This window comes from Cololabis saira, chromosome 14, assembly GCF_033807715.1.
Source record: "Cololabis saira isolate AMF1-May2022 chromosome 14, fColSai1.1, whole genome shotgun sequence".
NCBI lineage: Eukaryota > Metazoa > Chordata > Actinopteri > Beloniformes > Belonidae > Cololabis > Cololabis saira.
Genome location: NC_084600.1, coordinates 19408729 through 19432221, shown reverse-complemented (window position 1 = coordinate 19432221; position 23493 = coordinate 19408729). Strand labels below are relative to the sequence as shown.

Here is a 23493-nt window from a genome sequence, read left to right as displayed (position 1 = left end):
ATCTGATGGAATATTAATGCAGCTTTTTATCTTGCAATAATGAGTTCATTAAACCACCAGAAATGTGTAGCTATTACTTCCCGTTTCAATAATGTCCTCATATTTTCATTTGGTTTAGCTCAGCAGATCTTGGGACATTACGTCAACAGGTTACTTTAGTCACCTGATCCGCTGTGATTTTAATATTTTTCTTTTAAAGGGGACCTATTATGAAAAACAAGTTTTCTCTTGCTTTAACATATATAAAGTGGTCTCCCCTCAGCCTGCCAACTCAGAGAAGGAGGAAAGCAACCAAATTCTGCAGTGTCTGTACAGCCGCCCGGATGAGCCATCCAGTGTGATGTGGCTTCTAGGAGCTGTTCAGATTCTGCTCCCGTCGTTACGTAACCAAAATGCAATTTGCATCGGTTGGCCTTCAATACGTGAAACCACGCCCACAACTAAGACCCCGTCCACACGTAGCCGGGTATTTTTAAAAACGAATATTTCCCTCCTCCGTTTATAAAAAAATTTGCATCCACACGTAACCGAAGATCTGCGTTTTCGACCACTTCATAAGCATTCTAACCTGTAGATCATCTGCACCTCCGCGGCTCCGCGGCTCTGCGGGCTCCGCGGCTCTGCGGGCTCTGCGGGCTCCGCGTCTCCGCGGGCTCTGCGGAGCTGCGGGCCCTACACCTAGGGTGTGCGTCGCCGCGTACCCTACGGTGTAGGGTACGGCGGAGCCTCTGTGTCGGTGTAACGCAGTAAGTGGTGGTCAAGAGCAGAGACCATTTATTTAATAAATAGCTTGGAGAACAGATGCTGGATCATCTGTAGTAAACAAAAGTCGCACGTCAGAGCAGATTTGTTGTTGTTTTGGCGCATAATGTGACGTTCGAAAACACAAATCTCCGGTTATGTGTGTCCATACGCATCTACATAAACGGAGTTTTCAAAAATCTTCACTTTGCCCGGAGTTTTTTTAAACCTTCGTTTATTTGCGTTTTCGTGTGGATGACAGGTCAAAACGGAGGAAAATATCTCCGGTTTAGCAGATATCCGCAGATATCCGGCTACGTGTGGACGGGGTCTAACTCCGCCGGCCGGAGCTTCCGCCATTTTTTCGTAGCGGTGTATCGCGTCATTCAGGCAGCCAATCAGCACATGGCTCAGAGGCTGAATTTTTAATTTATTTAGCAAAAACAATCAAAAGCTTGTTTATAAGACATTCAAGGCCTGTTTAAAATAGGTATTAGATGCCATAATAGGCCCCTTTAAGTTTCAATCTCTTTAATTAATTTCCCTTAGGAGATTCATAAGGTATTTTGAATTTGAATTTAAATTTGAATTCTAGCTGAACATATTACTGTTTTAATGTTTAAAATTAACTTTATAGAGCAAACATTGTGGAAAAAAAAAATCTAATGTCTGTTTGAATACATATTCCTGGATGTCTGAAGCGATTACTAACTAAAAACTCTGACATATCGTTGTCACTTATGATCCACAAAGTCCTGAAAATATGTCATTTAATGAACCGTTCAGATTTAAATGGTACTATGACATCACAGACCCAGATTAGAGTTGCTACCTGGGATTTGGTATTGCAAAGATAAAAAAAAAAACAAAGTAAAACAAAAACAGTGTCATGTATATTATATGATTTGTGAGGAAAGAACTCCTTGTGACTGAATGACTTGACCTGACCTGTCTTACTTGAATATTAGCAAGAGTAGAGCTACTTTTCTAAATCCAATGTGAAAACTCCAAATCTAGACTTATTGGGGCTGAATAGATTGATAAAGTGTCTGAGTTCAGATATATTGGGGTTATGCACAAATCTCAATTTCAAGAAATGGACCAAGAAAACTACAAACAATATTGAGAACAATTTGGAAATCTTTTGGTAGTTTAGAACTTTTCTTTCTTTACCAGTGTCGCAATGCATTTCTTTTTGAGGCAGCTTGGGAAAAAAATATAATGAGCAAATGCAAAGCACAAAAATGATGTATGATGTCTTGGTTTTAACTCCACACACCAGACAGGAGTTAACTTTGAATCTTAATTGTGCTGCAATGACACAGATTAGAGAGTGCAGGAAGACAAGCCACTGAACCCGTCTCTGGTGGATTTATGTCTCTGGTTATAGTAACGATCAGTCAGATGCATGGTCAGTATCTTAATTATAACCTCTCCTTATTCTCCTGTTGTCAATTATTCTCTCCCGCTTCACCTGTTGTGTGCGGTTCACATCTCCCTGTTGGGAGTATAACCTGTGTAAGAGTCAGAGCGAGCTGTAAATATCATACTGTCTCCAATTACCTCCAGAGTTCACAGACTCCCACGGCTCTATGCACATTTAAAAGCTCATCATGCCACTATTGGAACAAACAAGTCATTCATCAAACACACAATCAGAACATATGAAACCCTGATGGGCAAAAGTTGAGCATTTTCTTCAGCGACAGCAGACATAGGAAGCCTTTGGGGGAGTTATGCATTCATTCTTGGTAACCAGTTACTAAAAAAGACATTCAGAGTAGCCTTTTTCTGTAAATCACAAAAGAGTGAAATGGGAGCCGCTCGGTGGCGTAGTGGGTTAAGCAGCAGCTCATATACTGAGGCTACAGGCAGAGCCGGATTAAATACATGGACTACACTAGGCAGACTGTGATTTTTGGCCCCCCCTCCATCGATGTTATTTGTGAAATCTTAAACTTACCAAAGTTACTAATAAAACTTAATTCATATGTGTATATGTATGTATGTGTATGCGTATGCAGAGCCGTTTGGGAGATTTGCGAGGCCCTGTGTGAAATGGCCAGGGGGGCCCTACGCTCAAAATTTTGCGCTCACGCGCGCAACATTTTTGGGTTTTTCTGGTCGGATCGGGTGTCTATATGCGCAATTTTAACTCTCCAATTAGCAAAATACTGGATACCTTCCCCTGCCTCATCATCATCTGGGCTTGCCTCGACGCGGGGCACCATGGCTGCTTGAGACCCGGGCGGATCGGTGATTTGTGTAACAAATTTATCAAACGTGCCTTTCAGAGAGGCATTAAACTCTTCCATTTTCTTTCGTTTTTTTCTTTTTTCATCCCCTGATGGAAATTTCCTGAATCTGTCTCGTTCTCTCGACATTGTGTGACAGTTTGTTCCACACTCCACCCGTCTGGATCAGAGCAGCTTGTGTCTGCGCTTGGTCTGATCAGTTGTATTGAACAACAGACACGCGTCATCATTGCACATATATTTATTGATATGCACAGACTAGTACATATTTAAGTCTGTAATGGAACGTGACTGTTGATATTTATAAAGGAAAAAAGGAAAAAAAAAAAAAAAAAATTGGGGAAAAAAAACGGCCCATAGCGCCAGGCCCCTTGGGGCGCGAGGCCCCGTGCGGTCGCACGGTTCGCACATCCCTTACGGCGGCCCTGTGCGTATGTATGCGTATATATATATATATGTATGTATACTAAATATAGTAATAATGCACATATATATATATATATATATATATATATATATATGCCTTAGGTTTTTACTGGCATGTTATCAACCATTAATATGTGTGCAGACAAAAAAAAAAAATAAAAAATTGTTTTTTTTTTTTGTCCCTCTGTCTGGGCCCCCCCCTGTCAATCGGGCCCTAGGCACATGCCTAGTTTGCCTTTGCGTTAATCCGGCTCTGACTACAGGTTCGAATCCTGCGCACCTTTGCTGCATGTCATCCCCATTCTCTCTCTACCCCCTTCCTGTCTGTACACTTTCAATAAAGGGCCACTAGAGCCCCAAAAAAAGAGTAAAATGGAGCAAAAAAAGAAAAAGAACATTGTAGATTTCTGCTGCTATTAGGTCTTCATTATTAAACCAGTCTTTGAAAGCAGATGTGCATGTTAAATGCCTTTACATTTTTCTATTCTCCCTTACTTGTATAATGCCAGTTCACAAAAAAAGTCATCTCAAGGTGCGTAACACAGGAAGGTTACACACTCAATCTAATCCAATCAAAGACAATAAAATTCATATCATTTATATTATAGTATATTACTTTATCTTATTGCAAGTGACTCCAGATTCAGAGCTCATATAATGCCAAAAAGGTAAAAACAGCCTAACCAAGCAACCCAACAGATTACGATAGATTGCTTCCATGTCAAAAGGCATTAAGGTCATCATTAGCGGTTAATTTGATGGGTGAACTTTTTTTGTTTTTTGTGTTACATTCCTGTCTGGAAAGAGTATTGAACGGCAGGTACACCCAGTCTGATCCTTCAGTGTCTCTAATCTGTCTATATTGTTATGAGACAAGAAACTCTGATGACAGGTGTATTTGTGGCTGTGAAGAGGATGAGTAGATAAATGCTCACGTTACCGAATGCTCAGATTAGATTTTGTACCTATCGTTAGGATAATGCCAAGCTTTTTCCGTCTTTTATGTGTGAGTTGGACTCCAGCAGTGACTGTTGGTGTCAGATTCACCAGGCTTCTGAATCCACGTTCTGTCGATTAAAAAAACCAACATCTCTCTGTTGGATGATAGAGATCAAAGTTATCAGCATGTGTGACTTAGTGTGTCTTAAAAAAAAAGGCCCAGTCGGATCTTACCAGGCTATTCAAACAACTTTCTTTTAATTGTTGTTTTTGAGATGGATGAGAAAGATTGAAAAAATATACATTTTAAAAAGAAAAACTTTGCATGACCCTTGTAACGTATTCCCTTTCTTTCTTCTTTTTCCTTGATTGTTGCTTGCGGCAGAATAGTGCGGATGTATTGAATGCTCTATCACGCTTTTGATCAGACCAAAAATGAGCAAGAAAACCAACAAACTGATTTCTGTGGCTTAAAGAGTAACTCCACATATAAATATCAATTCAAGTAGTGTTTTAGTGAAACAAGAATGTGAAAACACCAAACCTCCTGATTAGTTTTACACCCAGAGTCCTTGATCAGGTTTATCAATCACAACTTTCTTTCTTTTTAACTTCAGTTTGTTTGGAATACGTTTGTTTTAAAGCAAAACAAAAATCCACTGACTTTTCTTTAACCACTTCTTTTGTGTCTTTGTTTAAGAGAAAGGGTAAAGTTCAGGATTACAGGGGCCTGTTGCACAAAGGACTCTCAATAAACTCAAACTTGGAGTCGACAAACTGCGTTGAGAAACAGGGCTTTGGGTTTCAGGAAAGGTGTTCGGAGTTGGTTCAGGCAACTCTGAGTATGTTGACCTCCGAGATACCGCGACTATAATAAGCCATCATCAGTGGAGCGCCGATGCTGTGATTCACCATGGCAACGCAGAGTGAGCAGCAGTAATCTTCCATTTCCAGTGGACTAGAACTGGACATATTAGTGCAATCATAACGAATATGAGCACATATTCAGATAAAATGCCACAAGGTCGCTGCAGCGAGAATTGGCATGTGAGAAAACTGCAGAGCGAGTCAATGCGTGGGCCAATTAAAATACTTAAAAGCTTTTTATAATATTGCATGAATGGCGATTAAATATAGATGTTTTCAATATTTACCGTTACGTAAAACATGTCTGTTTATGAGTTGGGCCACTTCTCTCTCAGTTCTGCGTCATTCACTGTCTAATGGACCCGATTAGACGATGTTCAGTAATCCACGTTGTCATTAAGAAAACAGGCATTTTTCCAATAAATAAATATGAATAAAATCAATAAACCAAGGCATTTTGGACACATTGTGGGTGATAGTTGATGGCCAGAACGATGAGATAATGTAGACCAACTGTGAAAAAAAAAGGAAAAAAGACCTAACTCTTAAAAAATCATCAGCGTATCAGGGGTCCAAGTCATGGCTGATCGCATTAAACTATCTAAGTCAGATCACCAATATACTTTCCTGACGCAAATGACACATGACATCATTCAGACGTCTCTGAAATGCACTTTAAATGATTGTCGGCTCAGCTGAACCCTCTTGCTCGGGGTTAAGTTACCTCACTGTGTGAAATGGAAAGGTTTCCCTGAGTTCAGGTTCAACATACTCAGAGTTTCAATGCAACCCACTTGGTGAAACTCACCCCAGGTTTGCAGTGCTTGTGCTAACCACAACAATCATACATGGGGGGTGGGGTTACAGGCGACTCACGTCAGAACATTATCTCAGACAGTTATACTGTAGGTCTCAAGACCTTTTGATATGGCCATCACGAAACTAATAACGTTGTACAAAGTAGAAGCGCTGAGTTGCAGCTACGACAAAAGATGTTTCCACAATCCCTTTGTGAAAGTCATCAAGATTTTCTTTGAACATATTTGGAATATATTTGTGTCATCTATGCTCAAATTAAAACAAAACAAGAACATCTAAGAGTGAGGAATGTCTAAATGTATTTTATATCTTTGAGATGAAACAGTCGGGTGTACTTGATCAGACCAATATGATAATCTGCTCCAAATATCTTACTGACAATTATAGAAATATAATTTTGCCATTTTTACAAAAACCCAGGGGGTTTTGAGTATAGAGTTTTGTAAATTATCTGCTTTAAGTTCTTCCTGCATTGCCCATCAGGCATAATGTAGTACTGGTGGGAAAAATGCATTTAAGCCCTATTTTATTTATTTTTTTCCCTCTGAAAGGTGCCAGGAGGGCAAATATAAACTCTGTGTGTACTGTACGAACGGGGCTTAATTGGGCTTGCAAGTTTTTGAACAAGGACAACTTGACTGATATAGTATCCAGGAGTTCACCTTCAAATTTCAGCGGCACAAACATCCATCTCCTCCGTTAACACTCAACTTTTCCCCCGTTAAAAACGTGCACTGCTGTGGACATCAGGCCATCACTGGCATCTTGTCAAAACAAGCTGCAGCGCAGTACATGTGACAACCTGAATTGCTTCCCATCAGCGCAAGCCTGTCAAATCCCACCATGAAACAGGTACGCGTGCCGCAACACTGCACGCGTGCCTATAAGATGTGACTCTGCAGACGTAGTGAGAGGGAGGAAGATCGATGTGAAGCAGAAACACATTGGTTCACTTACCAGGGATCAGCAGCGTAACCGGCATTCTCAGTTTTATGTGCCGCACAAATGTTTTGGGCTCAGACACAACTTTAAATTACAAGCTTCGTTATTAGGCCAACATTTGAGGCTAACGTCGATGTGCAGTTTATTTCCTTCCAGTTGGGATGTGGGACACTGAAGGCAGATGTAGTGTACTGGGCTCTGAGAGAAGAATAAACGAGTGGCCCTCAGGGTGAGCGAGAAGCAGACATTTCTGGGGCACTTGATGTTACAGAGATGGGTAATTGGACCACTGGATGTTCACAACGGAACAGTACGACATGAATGTGCTCCGTCTAGGAACATCTCAGCCTACATAATCTCTCGAAAGCACTCCAGCTCCACATTTTAAGCCGCTCTAGCAGCATGACTCCAGGGATGACAGCACCGGTCAGCCGAGCTCTTCGGTTCACAATGCAGGTTGGATGGATTGCCAGTAAAATTTGGTCCAGACAATTCATTTCCCTGGAGGATGGAACCGAGTGACTTTTGTGATCTGAATCTCATCCCATGCTACCAGCCAGTCAAAAATGAGAAAAGAACATTTGAAATTTTCCCAGGTGACATGGTCGTAAGCCACAATGTTTGAATAACTGAAGAGGTAAACTGCTGATGAAAAATAAAGCCATCACCAAAAGCACAGAAAAACAACCGCAGGTTCTCAGACGCTGCAATAAACATAACATATAAGCTTTCGATGGATTACACAGAGTGGTTTACAGCTACAGCCTCATTGAATCAACTTCCAAAAAATATATATTTATAAATACAGAGTTTCTTTCTTTTGCTTTCATTTCTGCCCTTGTATATAAGCTGGTGTGTCTAGCTGCGTTATGGGGACCAAACATAGGGGGTGACTTGAGGTTCAGGCTGTTACATTCATTTAAAAATCAACATTTTTCAAGTGTTGCAGTTCCAACATCATTTATTAAAATGTTTGATTAGAGAAGACTCATTATTGATTAGATAGGCATTAAGTTATATGTTTCATGTGCAGTGTTTTTTTGTTTAACAACTGGACAATTTTCATGTGGTCCTTACATTTATGAGATAATGTATCATGAATTGTCTCCAAAACAGAGATGTTTTGGTGAACATGTTAGGGAAACTTAACAGATAAAAGAACTTCCTTCCACACATCCGACACGCCTCCAGGATTAGCCGCTCCCTCCCTCCGAGCTGACCTACAAAAATGGTCCATGCTTTTGTTTCCCAGAACAGTTTACTGCACTGCTTCACATCGGGGCTTGCCTACTCCATATATTCCATACTCCACATATTAACTTTGCAGCCTGGAAACTCATGAGCCAAAAAACAAAATGACACGACTCTGACCTGGCGTGGATCTGATTTTATCAGTAGCTGAACTCTGAGTCGTCACAGCCCGAATACACAACTGTTAAAGATGACTCTGCCCTTCAGCACTTGCCACTTCTATCCAGCACGTATCTACAATCAGGTGAACGAGAAAGTTGACCCTCTGTCAGTTCTTCAGTGTTGTGTGTCAGAACACCTAACTCATTTTCAAATTCACATGTAGGAATAAGGTCAGACAAAACTCCAAATCCAAATCTCCATAAAGCTATATAAAGATAGTTTACTGCTGAGTACAACTTAAATAGAAAAAGTGCAACTTATATAAGAAAAGAGAAAAAAAAATCTAAAATCATTAACTGACAATTACTCATCAGAAGCTAATCTTTTGTGACTTGCAACTTGCAGCAAGAACTGCAACAGATTGGTGAAGGGGGGATCTCAGTCCGTTCTACCAGTTGTTCCTGCCTAAAGTCTGTGGTTTGAGTATGGACATTAAACGTGAGCTCCCACAGATCCAAGACAGCACTGTGATTGATTTCTGTATCCTTTAAAACAAAGGATGCAGAAATCAAGGATCAGCCAGCTCTTCAGATATTGGTGAAGCCAGAAGGGCCGTCCAACCAGGGAGCGGGCCGCCACGTTACGTAGTACCACTTCCCTCCGCTCGGCTTCAGGCCCCGGGGAGGCAATAACAGCCTTGCGTTTACATTGCCCAGTCCGTGTTATATACGCGTTCATCATCCAGGGATAATAATGCCGTCTAATCTAAAACACCAGATGAGTCCCATTGCAGAGAGGAGGTGCGACGCTTGGTCCGAACAGGCAAAAGATTACAGACCATCAAACCAGCAGACTGAGGAACAGCCTTTTCCTGAGATCTGTAGCCTCCATCACACCTCCTCCCACCACACAGCACTCAACACTTTACATCCTTTTATATTATGTTTGTATTATATTGTGTTATATTTACTTCCACATTGTTATTTTCCTATTTACATTTCCCTGCTATTGTCTGGGAGCTGAATAGCAAAGTTCGTTGTATCTTGATAGGATGACGTTAAAGTCTGTTCTTCTATTTCTTTGTGGGCTAGTATTTCTAATTTAACTGTAAATGTCACACCTATGATTATCTTACACAACTTGACCAGATGCTGATGTTAGTTTTCTTTTTTTGTTGAATTGAAACTCAAATGATTTCCGCCAATTGATTTAAAAATGAGAATTAGCTTTTGCTATGGTGGGCTTTTAAATATTCCGTGGGAGAATTCAATCATCTTGATCTTAAATGTGCAAATGCTTCAATACCAGGTTGTAACTGATCAGAATTAAAGCATATTCAGATGACTGCAGTCAATGGTAAATGTCTGACTAGAACTTCCAGTGGGTGCAAAACAAAGTGAACACAAACCAGCGTTTGAGTGGTACAGTAAAGTGGTACATGTAGCGGTGTTATGCAAAGACTGACTTTTGCTGATGGTTTCAGAATGCAATGACTCCTGAGGGCTAAAGCCTCTTCATCCTTTGAGAGAGTACTGTGGAAAATCTTGAAAGAAAATGCTTCGAGCCTGTGCGAAGTGTGCAGTCTCTATACTGTATGTGCAATAACTGTAGACTGGGACCAAAAGGACATTTACATGGGGTGTGATAAAATGTGATTAACTGATATGACAATGCCTCACTAATGAGAACAGACAAACCACTGCCAGCTACTCTATAGACAATATAAAGCTGTGTGCAGGTGCTTTGCCTCTGACAGCAGACAGAAGAAACTTGCATTGACCTCTCTATCTGTAGATCTGCCCAAGACAATACCAAAAGTGGGTTTCTGTTTTCCGTTGATTCATGTTCCTGCCAAGTGGAGCGTGTGAAAAGAATAAGTCTAGATCTAGAACTGAGCTTTGAGAGACCCCAAAGGTGATATGTCCTGGAAAAGATAAAGCACCGTCTGTTACAATAAAGTAAACCCAGCAACAGTATATCTCTAAGCAAAGCCAGAACACTGCAGTTCACATCCTGTATCTTCACAGAGGCAGGGATGGACTTTCAGGGTGGAAGTAAAACCAAAAATTTGGTTCTGAGAACAGAAAAAAACCACACGGAAACTAAGATTTCTCTCCCTAATGGTATCAATGTTCATTTTGGACCTTTAACATACGTTTGGTGTTGTCTGAGATTTACCTCTCTTACCTCAGACTCCTCTGGAGGATGTTTGACGATTTAACGGCTACATGCACTGCTATGTTGACCAGCTGGTCTCTGTCGGTGTGTAGAGGAGGTGGTGTACAGCAGAGTTTCAAAGCTTTTACACTCAAAGCATTTGCACGACACGGCTGGAAAGGATGCCATGAGAGAATTCTGAAGACTTGATAGAAATGATTTATGTTTCAAAGAAGGAGATCATTGACAGTGCTAACATGCGCATGGTGAAAGTGAGTGTTTGTGCAGAAACAGGTCCACAATGATCTGTGTGTGAAAGTCTCAAATTTGAGATGGATCATTTGGACATGTTACAGGCAGCTAAAAGCTAGTATACAAATAGTTTCACAGAGTATTTGGAATAAAAGAAGTAAACCCCTTATGCAAAAATAAAATATAAGCGCAACTTTTCTAAAAGGCAAAAAAAAAAAGCAAAGATGAGGCACATGACCTTTGTGAAGGACACACAGCAAATGGGCCACGGGCCAATTGAACTTGGGCCAGCTGTATGACGACCAAGTGAGCTATGCAGCCCCTCCAAGCATACCCACGTTCAACCCCAAAGGTTTTATGTGAAATGACTAAATAAATTAAATAAAAAACTGCTCTGGTCCTTTCTTTTTCTTTAAATTGCGTAAATACAAACTTTAACAACCTATTATACATCATACTGTTTCCATTTTCTAAACAAAAAACAGGTTTATTCAAGTGAGGAGGGTAAATTGCAGCCTGGTGCTGCTATTCTAATACATTTAATTACATTTTGATAGATAAAACAATGTTTTGCTGGTGTGCAAGATTCAGTTGTGTCTTGACACAATGTCAAGGAAGGAAAGGCAACAGCACTGATTTTAGAGAAACATTTATCTTCACCATCAACCAGGGAAGAAGCACAAGGCCATTTTCAAAAGATTATATGTTCATCTTCCTACAGTGAGAAAGACAGTTGACAATTTTCCAAGAAGTGACTGTCACGGCAAGTTCAGTCCAAGTTCAGACCCCTGAAACGCTCAGAGAAACTGCAAAACCCCAGGAGCTAAATCACAGATCTGCAAGCCTGTTAAATGTTAAAGTTCATGACAGTTCAGCCATGAAAAAGACTTAACAAGTATGACTTGTTTGAAAGTATGGCCAGAAGAAAGTTTCCTCTCCAAAGAAAAGCACATGGCAAAACAAAGTCACATCTGAACAACCTGCAAGACTTCTGGAACATTGTCGCTTACGAAGACACGAACAAATGTTTGGCCATAATGCACAGAGCCATGTCCTCTGTCACGCATCATGATGCCAGTTGGAAAAAAAAACGTTAGAGATGTTTATTTTTACATAAAATAGACCAAGTAAACATATTCAAGAGACATTTTTAAAAAGTATGAGTCATTTTTTTTTATATGGAAATGGAAATGAAAGAAAATGAGAGAGTTATGTTTATAATTATAAAAACCTTAATTTAACAACTCAGGTTATAGTCTAAATCCTCCCCAGTAGCATTGACAGTTAATGCAACTCATTTGAAAGTTAAAAATAATTTAAAAGATATTTCCACCCACAGTGAACTGTAACTCCACTTTCACCCTCACTGTCCTGCTCTTACTGTCCCTCCTGTCCTCGCTGTCTCCACGTTCCTCACTGTCTCCAAGGTCCTCATTCTCTGACTCATAGTGTCCATCATCCTCAAGGTTGCAAGCTGCTCATTTTCTTCATCACTAAATCCTAATTCACCCTCTCTCCCATCTACAGGGAGTGCTGGTTTGGTTTTCTTCCATAAGGAACTGTAAAACATTGTTGCAATCATTCTGTAAATGGAGGAAAAGTGTCAAATATAATCATGTGCAATACAGATTATTATAGTAAACTCTAGAAGAGTGCATACCATCAACGTGCCGGGCTAGCAATAGAATGATAATAATGATGGTATAGTGTTACCAGATGGCATCTTCCACATTTTAACAGTTTAACATTATTAAATGATCAAATACAGCGTAATAAGCAACAGAATAGTGAACATACCTCACTTATTGTTGAGTATGTATTTTTTTCACCATCAAAAAATGTCATAATCATTTTTAATGATTTCTTAGGAATCAAATGCTCAGGCTCTTCCCTGTGAAGAGGTCTGCAGAAAACAGTGTCAAAATGACCTTCAGAAAGTCATGTGACAAATTTAAACACTGCAACTGACGATGATTGGGCTAATTTGGGCTTTATTTTTACAGTCACAGGATCTGAGCACCTGAATTAGTGTGACAAGGAAGATGAGAATAAAGAATTGTTTTAACAGAAACAGTGAGACACGAAGCACAGCTCAAGGCCAATGTCTCAAACTGTCAAGCGTCTTTGCTGATGCAGCAAAAGATCATTCAACACTGAACAGGTTAGGACATTCACCTCAATCAAATATGCAGGTTAAAATCAAAACAGAACAAACAGCAAGGCCTCAATAACGTAGCAAAAATAAAGTCATAAAGATCCCTAATAAGAGTCATTTACGAGCAGCTCAATCATGGTGTGTTTTTAGTTTTTGATACATTCCTTCTCCATGCTGGCTGAGTTGTTTTTCTGTGAAGAGGAGCGCCGTATAATATATACTGTATATATATATATATATATATATATATATATATATATATATATATATATATATATATATATATATATATATATATATATATATGTATGTATTAGTGAATAACTTATATGTTCCTGATGGAAAATCACACAGATATGGTTGCTCTTTTCTCCCACATCTGAAGTTTTGGTTTCTTCAGATCTTCTGAACGATTACTAAGGAGCACCTTTACCACCACTCTGCGCTTGCTGCAAGAGAGCAAAAGCTTGCAAACCTCAGTGAACTGCAGCGCCGTTTCAGAATACATGTTTTAAAATTTAAATCAGAAGAGCAGCGGTAAATGAAGTCCTGAAAGGTGTTGACAAAGATCCTATCTCCTGTCCTGACGGCTGTTTTTTCCAGAAGCACTAATGGGAGTTTTGATTCCAGAACACAAATCTTAGGGAGGTTATCGTTGAATGAATTACGCAGAGCGATTTACTAAGCTTCGTGCTATGAAAATCCATGCTGATTCCTGCATTATTCACCACAGTTGTTTGGCTTACATTTTGGCTGTTACTCCAAGGCAGAAGCACAGGCACGACTCTGGTGGGAGGACGGTGTGCAAAAGCAGAAACTCTCAGTTGGTCTTGTCTGGTGTGGAAGACTCAGGTCACTTTCACTCTTGTGCTGCTATGATTAATGCCTCACTGTTGTCCTTCAGACTAGCTTCAGACTTCTCAATGTCAGCCACTTCTTCAGTCCATTGGTGGTACATGCTGTGCATTTGCTTCTCTTTCCATGATGGCTGCTCCTCCATCTTTTCTTCCTCATTGGATTTCTGCTGCCTGAGACATTCACTTAGCAGTTCACCATTAGGAGACATCTTCTGGATCTTTGTTGTTGTTGTGTGTGTGTATATATGTGAAGACAAATTCTGTTTCTTTTCAAGTTATTTTTCCCTCCCAAAAGGCCCACATGTAACGTATTTAAACAACATCATGTAAAGTGATCACTTCCCTCGCATGTCGCACATCAGAGAGAGATGGCTGGAATACTCACCATATCTGTGTCGGAGACCGGCCCGAAACTTGTCACATAGATGTTTGTCCTCACTTCTGTCACACTCTCTGAGGAAAGACACAGCAGTTATAGTTGTTTTCTAACACAGAAAGGATTTGTTGCATGCTAAGAACAAAAATACTTATTTTTCTGTGCTTTTTGTTGCTAAATTCTTTGCTCTTTCATTCTCCCCCACCCGTGGAACCAACTTCCAATATGGGTTAAGGAGACACCACATCCACCTTCTAAAAACAAACTTAAAACATCTCTGTTTAGTGAAGCCTATAGTTGGTGTAGTTTGTTAGGGCCAGTAGTCATAGCTGCAGCTATAGAACTAGAGGAGCTCATCTTAAACAGAGCTTCATCCTAGATATGCTGCTATTGAGCTACGCTGCAGGGGGACACCAACATGATCCACTGAGCGGTGCCTCTCAGCCCTTTTGGTCTCCTCTTCTTCTCTTTCCTTTCTTAAACTCAATCCACATTTATTAATTAGAAGTATCCCATGAGCATAATTGTTCTCCATTGTTCTTGTATTTTTTTATGCTGGTCTGCCCCCTCTTTTTCTCTTCTGTGGATGTTTGCAGGCCAGAGCTTCAGGAGCTGCATGCTGCCCTGCAGTCCGACCCTCTGACCTCCACAGTGTCTGCTGTCTACACCTGTTCATATAGTCGTCCCCGTAGTACACCAACTAACCTTGTATCAGTAATATGTAGTCTTAGTTCTCCAGTTAACGGGATAATGAATACATACATATCTCCTCTTTTGTACCATTGCCAATATATCCCTTATGATCCAGTTCCTGCTCAAGGTTTCCTCCCTCTTAATGGGGAGTTTTTCCTGCCCCTGTTTGGATATGGATATATATATATATATATATATATATATATATATATATATATATATATATATATATATATATACACATAAAATTGAATTGAACTGAACTGACATTTTAGAATTCCCTGTTCCATCTCTGATGCTGTGTTTTGTTCCCCTCCAAGCATAACTTTTATTTATTTATACACTTCATCTGTTAATAAAACATACTCATGGTAGTTTTCTGGTTTCTCACTCCTCATTTGAGGAAAATGCTCATCCCCGAGCTTGTTATTTCTCCCACCTTCCTTTAACTTCAGTAAAACCACCTTTCCTTCCTCTCCTCCTTCCATTGTTCATGCTATCTTTTTTTGGTGTTTTTGCTTTATAATGCTCTCGGTTTCTTCTCTGCTGATAGGCTACTAACCCTGTGGCATGGTGTTTTATGTTTCCTCTAACATCAGTATGAGCTGCCCCCCCCAAACAAATTTAACTGTAAAATCCATCCTGCATATTCCACATAATGTCTGTTGTATTCCCACCATGATATCTGTTCTGCTATTTGAATGATTGGCTCGTAATCTGATCAATGATGCACTTGAACAGATTAATGATCTTAACGGCCTTGTGTATCGCTAGCAATATTGCCACCATTTCCCCCAAGTGCGCAGACAGTTTATCACTGATCCCATCTCCTACTTTATTATGCGACTCCCGTTTTATTAACCAAACTGTGTGTGGATCTGAACATAACTATAGTCACGGCTGTATCTATAGTATTTATGCCTGTAGGGTAACGGAGCTGAAAATTAACCCTTGATCCTCATTCTCTTTCACTAATAAAGTCAAGTCTTTCAGTCTGGCTTTAGTCTGTGCATCTCACTGTCTTACCTCGTTTCTTTAGTTCACACCTGTCTGCCAGCACATACTGTCCGCCTCTATTCTCTGCCAGATTGTCTCATCTCCTGTCTTAGAAACCTGCAGTTATTTGGGTCCTATTGGGTTTCTAGGTTTGACTACATTCTGACAAGTGATAGGAGTAAAACATTCTGTTGATGTTCTCAGATAACTGAGAAGTATAATTTTGTTTTGTTGAACTTATTTCTCTATATACCTTGACGGCACGTTTGAAAATATGATATTAAGACTTATCTGCAGAAACGGTATAAAAAGGTTTCAGAAGTCGAGTATCTCTGCATGCAGCAAAGAATTTGTGCACTATGAGTGTATTTACACACAGATTTAACTTATCGTTAATATTGTTTCATTCATCGGTGTGCTTCTTGATGTGCAACGAACTGCAGGTTTATGGGCTGGAATAGTTTCCTAGACAGCAGGGCCAATCCAGGAGGGTTTCTCCCACTTCCTCGTCTCAATTTAAAAGTAAAACAAGAATATTTTGTTGAGTTAAACTAGAACTTATTTGCAGAATTGTGCTAGTTACTGAAAAAATTAACTAATTATGGTTACTAGTTACTTAATACAAAAAGTAACTGCATTACTTTGTTGCTCATTTACAGCAAAAAGTAATGTGTTACTGTTAAAAGTAACTTTTCAGTAACTTTTTTAGTAACTTTTTTAAAGAACATTCTTAAAAATGTTCCCATTAATGTCCTTATAACTTACTTTCAGTGTTGTACTACTTATTTGCAACTTATCTAAAGTAGAGTGTACGTGTTAAAGTGCAAAAAGTGGTTTAAACCACACATACAAACGAAGCAACTGCTGATGTATATGCACAGAAAGTATTCTTAAAAAATATTTACAGCCTTTTTCTAACAACACAATGCATTTTATATAAATCACACAAAATTATCACTTTATTATTTTCATGTTCAATTTCGCTTCGAAAGATACACGCTTCCTTTGTTTTGGTAAACTCTCTTTCCACTTTTTCACTTTACCCTCCATTTAAGCGACAAACTCTTCCTCCCTGCTGACGAAAAACGGCACCGCAGGGTAACTGAGTTACTTCATTCAAAGACTAATGCATTAAAGTACTAGTTACTGACAAAAGTAACGGTGTTACAGTAATGCCGTACCAGTAACGTTGCTTATTTGGCACAAGCTATGCCCAATAAAGCATAACATCTGTACCTTTTTGGAGTAAATGCATAATTTTCAACCAATTTAACTTAAAATGCTATGTTTTATGTGATTTTTCTTATCTGCATAATCTTACAGCCACTAACTACACATCAGTGCAAACAAGTCAAAGACATCAGAAGTGAAGTCGTCTGTGGTTTGAATTTAGCATAGCTGCCACCAAGTTTGTGCTCTAAGAGCCGGTGGATTTCTTTAATTATGATTACATGTGTCATTGCACATTATGTTAAAAAAAACAACAAGCTGCATAATTGATTTTTTTTCTGTCAGAAAGATTTATAGAAGATTCTTGTTACCATAACAACAATCAAATCGATCATTACATAGACAATTAGTCAAGACTTAAAAATGTGGTATTAATTACATGTTGTAGAGGGATTGTTTCGGAGCACTTGGTAAATGTTTTTAATGTGGCATTAAATAGGGCATGATCTGAAAGTGGTGACAGTTGAAAACCTGCCCTCCTCAGCGTGGGCTGAATCAGCTCCTCTGGGGCAGTTGTGCAAAGCAGGCTCTTGGGCTACTGGCGAGACAAATTGCTGCTCCCAGTGGAACAACAACTGGAGATAGATGAGGCTTTACTCCAAAAGTGAAGAGATCCTCAGCTATAACTGTGTCCCAGATCTAAGCGACCACCCACAGGTGACGCCTCTAATCCTTTAGCAAAAGGCTCCACTGTGAGAGCAGATCCATTTCAGCATTAATCATTCCCGCAACGAGAATGGCTCTCGCAAATACGCGATTACCACAACACAAAGTCAGCAGTTCGTATGGCCGACATAGGGGGCAGGAAGAAAATGAGATGCCCTGTTCCTGTTTAGAACAATGCACCAGAGCACGGAGCATTGTTGGAGCACAGAGTTAATAGATAGTGCTGGAAAAATAAAATCAAACAGCATTTTCCAGTTTCTGACCGACCAGTCTGGTCTGAGATGGTCACATGTGATCGCTTCTCAGGAGGACCATTGAGGCAAAAGGCCAAAAGGCACAAGCTCTGGACTTTAAAGGAGCTATGTTGTGAAAAAATATAAGTTTTGTGCTTGGCATTACCAACAGAAAAACTCCAACATAACGAAACCATGTCGCTTTATTTTGAAATGCCTCATTCGCTGAGCAGTTCACGTTTGCAGGATACAGTGACATCACAGATACAGAATAGAGAACAATTATCCAGCCTCCTCATCTTAATCTGCATTTAAAAAGGCACACTTTGAGGAGTAGGTTGGGGAATGGAGTGACTCTGCCCCCTTCGTTGGTGCCTAGTTAAAGAGCTTCACTGTGATCATGTCTGGTCGCGTGAATCAGGCAGGTTGTCGAGATCTATAAGGCTAGATCCTCGGTCCTGTCAAAGCACCTCTGCAGGAAACCCAGCCGAGGACAAGCTGGTGTCCGTGAGTGGATTTGAACAGTCCATGTGGATTTTTGAGAACCTGGATTTACAGAGAAGATCACAAATAAATATGCTCTTGAGCAGATTATGGGATTGAACAGCGCACAGTCTCGAGACTTAAACTACTCCCTGTGACTGTATATGTGTGTGTTCCTTTCTGATACTGCAGTGATCAATTTGATGCTGTTATTTAGTGACTTTTTTTCCTTTCTTTTCATTTTAAAATTATCTGGATTTGAAAATAACTTTCCTTAAACCACCTACTAAACGTCATTTGATTGATTCAAATTCAGGAAAATGTGTCAAATTCTGAAGTATCATAACATAACTCCTCTAAAGCGGACATTAGATGAAAACATACTTCTTCAGTCATTGAGAATAAATAGCTTGGTGTGTGAGGTGATTCCCAGCTCAAAAACAGTAACAAAATTGAACCTCAGACATCTCAGAAAATGTCATTCAACGAGAGGTTTATATCAGGGGTGACATCACACACCGAGATGAGAAAAGAATTGTCTAACCTTCCCATTTTATGTCTCTGCTAAATCTAACACCATTCTGCATTTGCAGTACCCTAAACAGTAAATTAGCACAAAGCTGTACCACGGATCTGAAGTGATACCCTCCACAGGAAGATGGAGGCAGAGCCGAGCTGAAACTCCACCCCCTGAAACTGGCCTCTGATAACAGGAATAAAAACATGGCTGAGTACTGAAGGTTTACACTGTCTTTGTGAATCTGTGAACATTTCAATGGGACCTCAAGAAACTGTGTCAGCCTCTCAAAAGAAAAAAAGAAAAAAAAGCCATATTATGTCACCTTTAACTAAACACGTTAGTTGCAATTGAAATGCAAAGCTCGCAGCGCGTCTCATGATCCTCTTAGAAGAAGAACACTTGAATTTTGCATATTTTGACAAGAAGCCACAGTTTGTAAACAATCACAACAATGTACTGACGTTTCAGGGTTGTTAACATAGAAAAAACAAAACCAAAAACCCCATCTTATATAAACTACACCAGCAAGAGGAATAATTAATGTCTTGAGTGCTCCTTGCACTAGTACAATAAGTCCTTCGGTTTGTTACTCTGTGATTTTGACATAACCTGCATTAATGGAGACAGTATAGTGAGATGTTCCCAGAAAAAACAGAAGCGACATTCATAACATTTTGATGCATAAAGACATCTAAATTTAAAAGATGATTTGATGTGGCAACCTTTTAGCCAAATTAATTTAGAGAACAGTGAAAAAAATAATAAATATATGCAGCAGCACCATTCAGAGTGTAGCGGCATCTCCGTAGTAGCTAATGTTTTAACATAAAATCACATGACACCACAAAGGGCATGAAACCACTGGGTTAGCCTCCAAGACAATGACATTCTACTGACCTATGAGTTAATAGCTAATATGGCTAGCAAGCAGTTAGATCATATTTGTACCTGTTCTTTGAGTAAAAACCTCTGAAATAACATAAACGAAACACCTGCTTCGTTTCCCTTTACCCTGCCGTACAGACCATTTAGTCAGTCACTGTTCCCTCCCTTTACACCCTCACTGGTGGAGGTCTCATCATCTCCGTGTCCTCAGTAATGAACAGAGGTACAGTAGCATATGGCATAAACAGCCTGCGCATGGCTTGTTGTCCAGGTTATCCAGCCTGGGAAGTCTGGACCTGGTGGGCACGCTCACGGCTGCAGCAGCGAGCAGTAGAGCAGAAATGGGCATTCCAGCTGGCTGCTTGAGCATGTGGGCTGGCTGTTATGCAGTATGTTCTCCTCGAAGGCATGAATATTTGGCTGAAATGGCATCAATGAATGAGATTTCCACTGACATATGTGCTTATTTGCCATTTGAGCATGATTGAACAAAACAAAAAGGCGGCCTAAGGGACGCTTCATTCAAGAGTGAAGTAACCTGACTTCATCACGATCCGGATGCAGGTCTGTCATCAGTATAAACATCATAGTAGTAGAAGATATTGACTTTTTTGAATTGATGAGGTTCAAAAAACAACAGAGGAAAAAAAAAAAGGAAAGAAAATTGCAATGACAGAGCTCTAACAGCACCAGCATCATAATAGAGCAACACAAATGTTTTCTTATATATAATATAATAATCAAATTATACTTCAAATTTTAGAGCTACACGTAAAAGCAACACATATATTGGTGCTTCATTTTTAGGAGCGACTGCAGATTTTTACTCTGGATTTTTTATTTTAACCTCTATTTGTTAGTGTTTTTGTGATAATCGATTGATTAGAGCACATCATCTTGCCTGGTTCTCTTGCTGATACGCACGTGTCTAAGAATTGCGTGGGGAATCAGCAGTGAGCCTTATGTTCACATCAATGCAAATTCGACTGCTGTTATTTTTTTTGTTAGCATTTCAGAATATTTGGCCCTCAGGAAGGAGAAAAAGGAGGCAGGGGTGGATCTACGGGGAGGGGGGGGGGTATCTCATGTATCTCTGCTTGTTTATAAGAGAGCAGTGGTGCAGCGAGCAGCCTGATGCCTAGAACATCCTGTCTGAAATCAGTTTGTGTAGGTGTCTGATTTATTTCCCATCTTCTCAGAGCTTACCTCCCAGCCCAGGACGTAGCCTGTTGTCATATCCATCCAACAGTCTGTCCAGGATTCTGGTGAAAATGGTGATATTGTCTTTGCTATCATCAGGCAGCGGCTCTCTGTGTCCGACCACTGCCCTGCAGGAAGAGACAGAAAATAAAGAAATAGGAACAATATAAAACATGTCAAAAAATAAGTACCAGTGAGCCTGACATGCTCTCAGCATGCACTGGTGGGAAAGTCTATTGTTTGTATCAGCCACTGGACAAATAATCTATATTCTCACAGAGCAGGTGTGTATTGAGGCCAGAAAAATCAATACGTTAATGATTTACCAGCTTTGGACTAATGAAAAACGTCTAATTATTTTGTGTTTTTGAATGTAGACTTCATTCACTAGTTGTGGATCAGACTGTCAATTCCAATCTTTCTATGTTGGGACCATTGTGTCAAATTCCACCACCATAAACTTCGATCTGCCTCAGGCTTTGATCGGTATTTGAATAATCTTGTCTGGTTGGAGTTGCTTTAACAGGCTGGCGTACCCTTATTTAGAAAAAAACCCAGCAAACTTCACGGTAATAAATTGCTCCCAGTTTTTTTTTAGGCAACTTATCACATGCTATCAGCCACTCTTATTAATTTACACGTTCCCAAATCCCCTGCAGAACAATACTGAGGTGAGATGAAAAGGCCACTTTGACGGAGGTGGAACATTGATGAGTTAATAAGTACCATCTTTTAATTAAACCAAAATGCCCTGAGGAGCTGACCCATAATATCCAAGTAATCCTCATCAACCAGTACTCCAAGCACCGCTGCGCTATCACAGACAGCTTGGACCAATCACTAAAGAAGGAGGCTTAATGAATCCAGGGCTTGATAACTATATGTATAACAACACCAGCTGAATGAACGTCACAACTCATGTCCAATTGTTGTCTGCTTGTTGAACTTAAAAGGACCTAACTGCTACGTTTCTGGTATCTGGGGAGACGATTGAAATCTAAAAGTGGCCTTTTTAAGAAAGAGGAGGTTCCTTCTTATTGATTACCTCCACTATCTTCCAAGGGATTGCACACAATCAACAAAAATAAAGGTCTGAAACGTGAGATCAAGGTGTGCACTGCAGCTCTTCGGTCATCATTTTTGTCAAATGTTAAATGGGATTTAAGCAGCAACAGAAGGCTAGCCTGATTTCAACTGCTGTGTATGTTGAGCTTTTGATTTGCAGGTTCAGCAGTTGGGAAAAAGAACTGGAAGCTAACTGCAGCTACTCCCTGTTTTCAGAGTTCAGGAAGTGAAGTCAAAATGTTGCTGCTCGGGTAAAGTTTACTTAAACTGACAGCGATATATTAACCACATGCTAACTGACAGTGTAACTGGCCCATTTTCCCCAACAGAAAAGGGGAAAAATGTTTTATTTATTAAAAAGCCTGTTGTGTCACAAATGCTCTCTGGCACATCCCACTCTGCTGGAGTAAAACTGATAACTGGAGCAGATCCAGATGGAACAGATTCTGATTCTTGGACTTGTTAGGATGCAGCGCTGGAAATCCTGAGGATGGTTTGGACCGGCAGCTGCACTTAAGATTCGTCTCCTCTGACTCCCTTGGGCTCTACTCCTGGGATCCTTCGATGTTACCTTCTCCTCATCTCATGTAACCCTTGCAGGCCATCAAAGCCATTCAGTCACAATCGCTGATCTTTAAAAAACACACTTATCAAGGGAATTAAAGTGCCCTGAACACACGCTGACACAGCAGTGCTTCTTTCACACTGCAGACATCTGAGCTGAAAGAGGCTGATGAACTGACACTGCACATCTTAATTTGACTCGGTGGCCCTGTTCCCCCTCTCACATTTTAAACATTAGTGGTACTAATGCACCACCACATGCTGTGTAGTGCCAGTGTTCATTTTTGTCTCACTAGTTGTATAATCAAAGCGTTGCAAAACTGATATATTCTAAGACTAAGTTGTCTTTTATTGCATCGAAGAAACAGAAAGAACAAGTTTTTTTTTTACATTTTTTATTTGAAAAAGAAAAATCACTAATAACACAAAAGTGGTAGAAGGTTTATTTGGATCCGTATTGAAATATTAGCGGAAGCAATGAGAGTGTGGTATAATGAGCCGTTAGACGGAGAGCTGTAGGCGACAGACTGCACACCTGCACCGTGCGCAGATTGTGCTGGCAATTATTTTTGATTGACTTCTTACAACACTTTTCGTTTGGCTGCAGTGTCAACAGATACGCCGGTTTCTTGTGCTGAATTTTTAACAGAGTACCTCCGAGTGTTTGCTGTAGTATGAAAGAGATTTTATTATTATTAAAAAGGAGTTTTTCCAGGTGTGGAAGGATATTTTTATGTGTGAACTAAATACTTAAAGGGAAAGTTCGTTTTTTTACAACCTGGACCTTATTTCTGGTATTTTTTATGGTTGTATACTCAC

The 23493-nt window shown here is 39.9% G+C and overlaps 1 protein-coding gene across 1 annotated transcript in view; it reads right to left on the bottom strand.

Annotated features, from left to right (window-relative positions):
- The window catches only part of gabra3 (gamma-aminobutyric acid type A receptor subunit alpha3), a 152731-nt gene that overhangs the window by 38663 nt on the left and 90575 nt on the right, over window positions 1-23493 (bottom strand). The window contains exons 3-4 of the mRNA XM_061740047.1: window positions 21052-21173; window positions 14149-14216 (exon numbers count right to left, since the gene is read on the bottom strand). Coding sequence (XP_061596031.1) covers window positions 14149-14216; window positions 21052-21173 — 190 coding nt within the window. The remainder of the gene's footprint in view (window positions 1-14148; window positions 14217-21051; window positions 21174-23493) is intronic.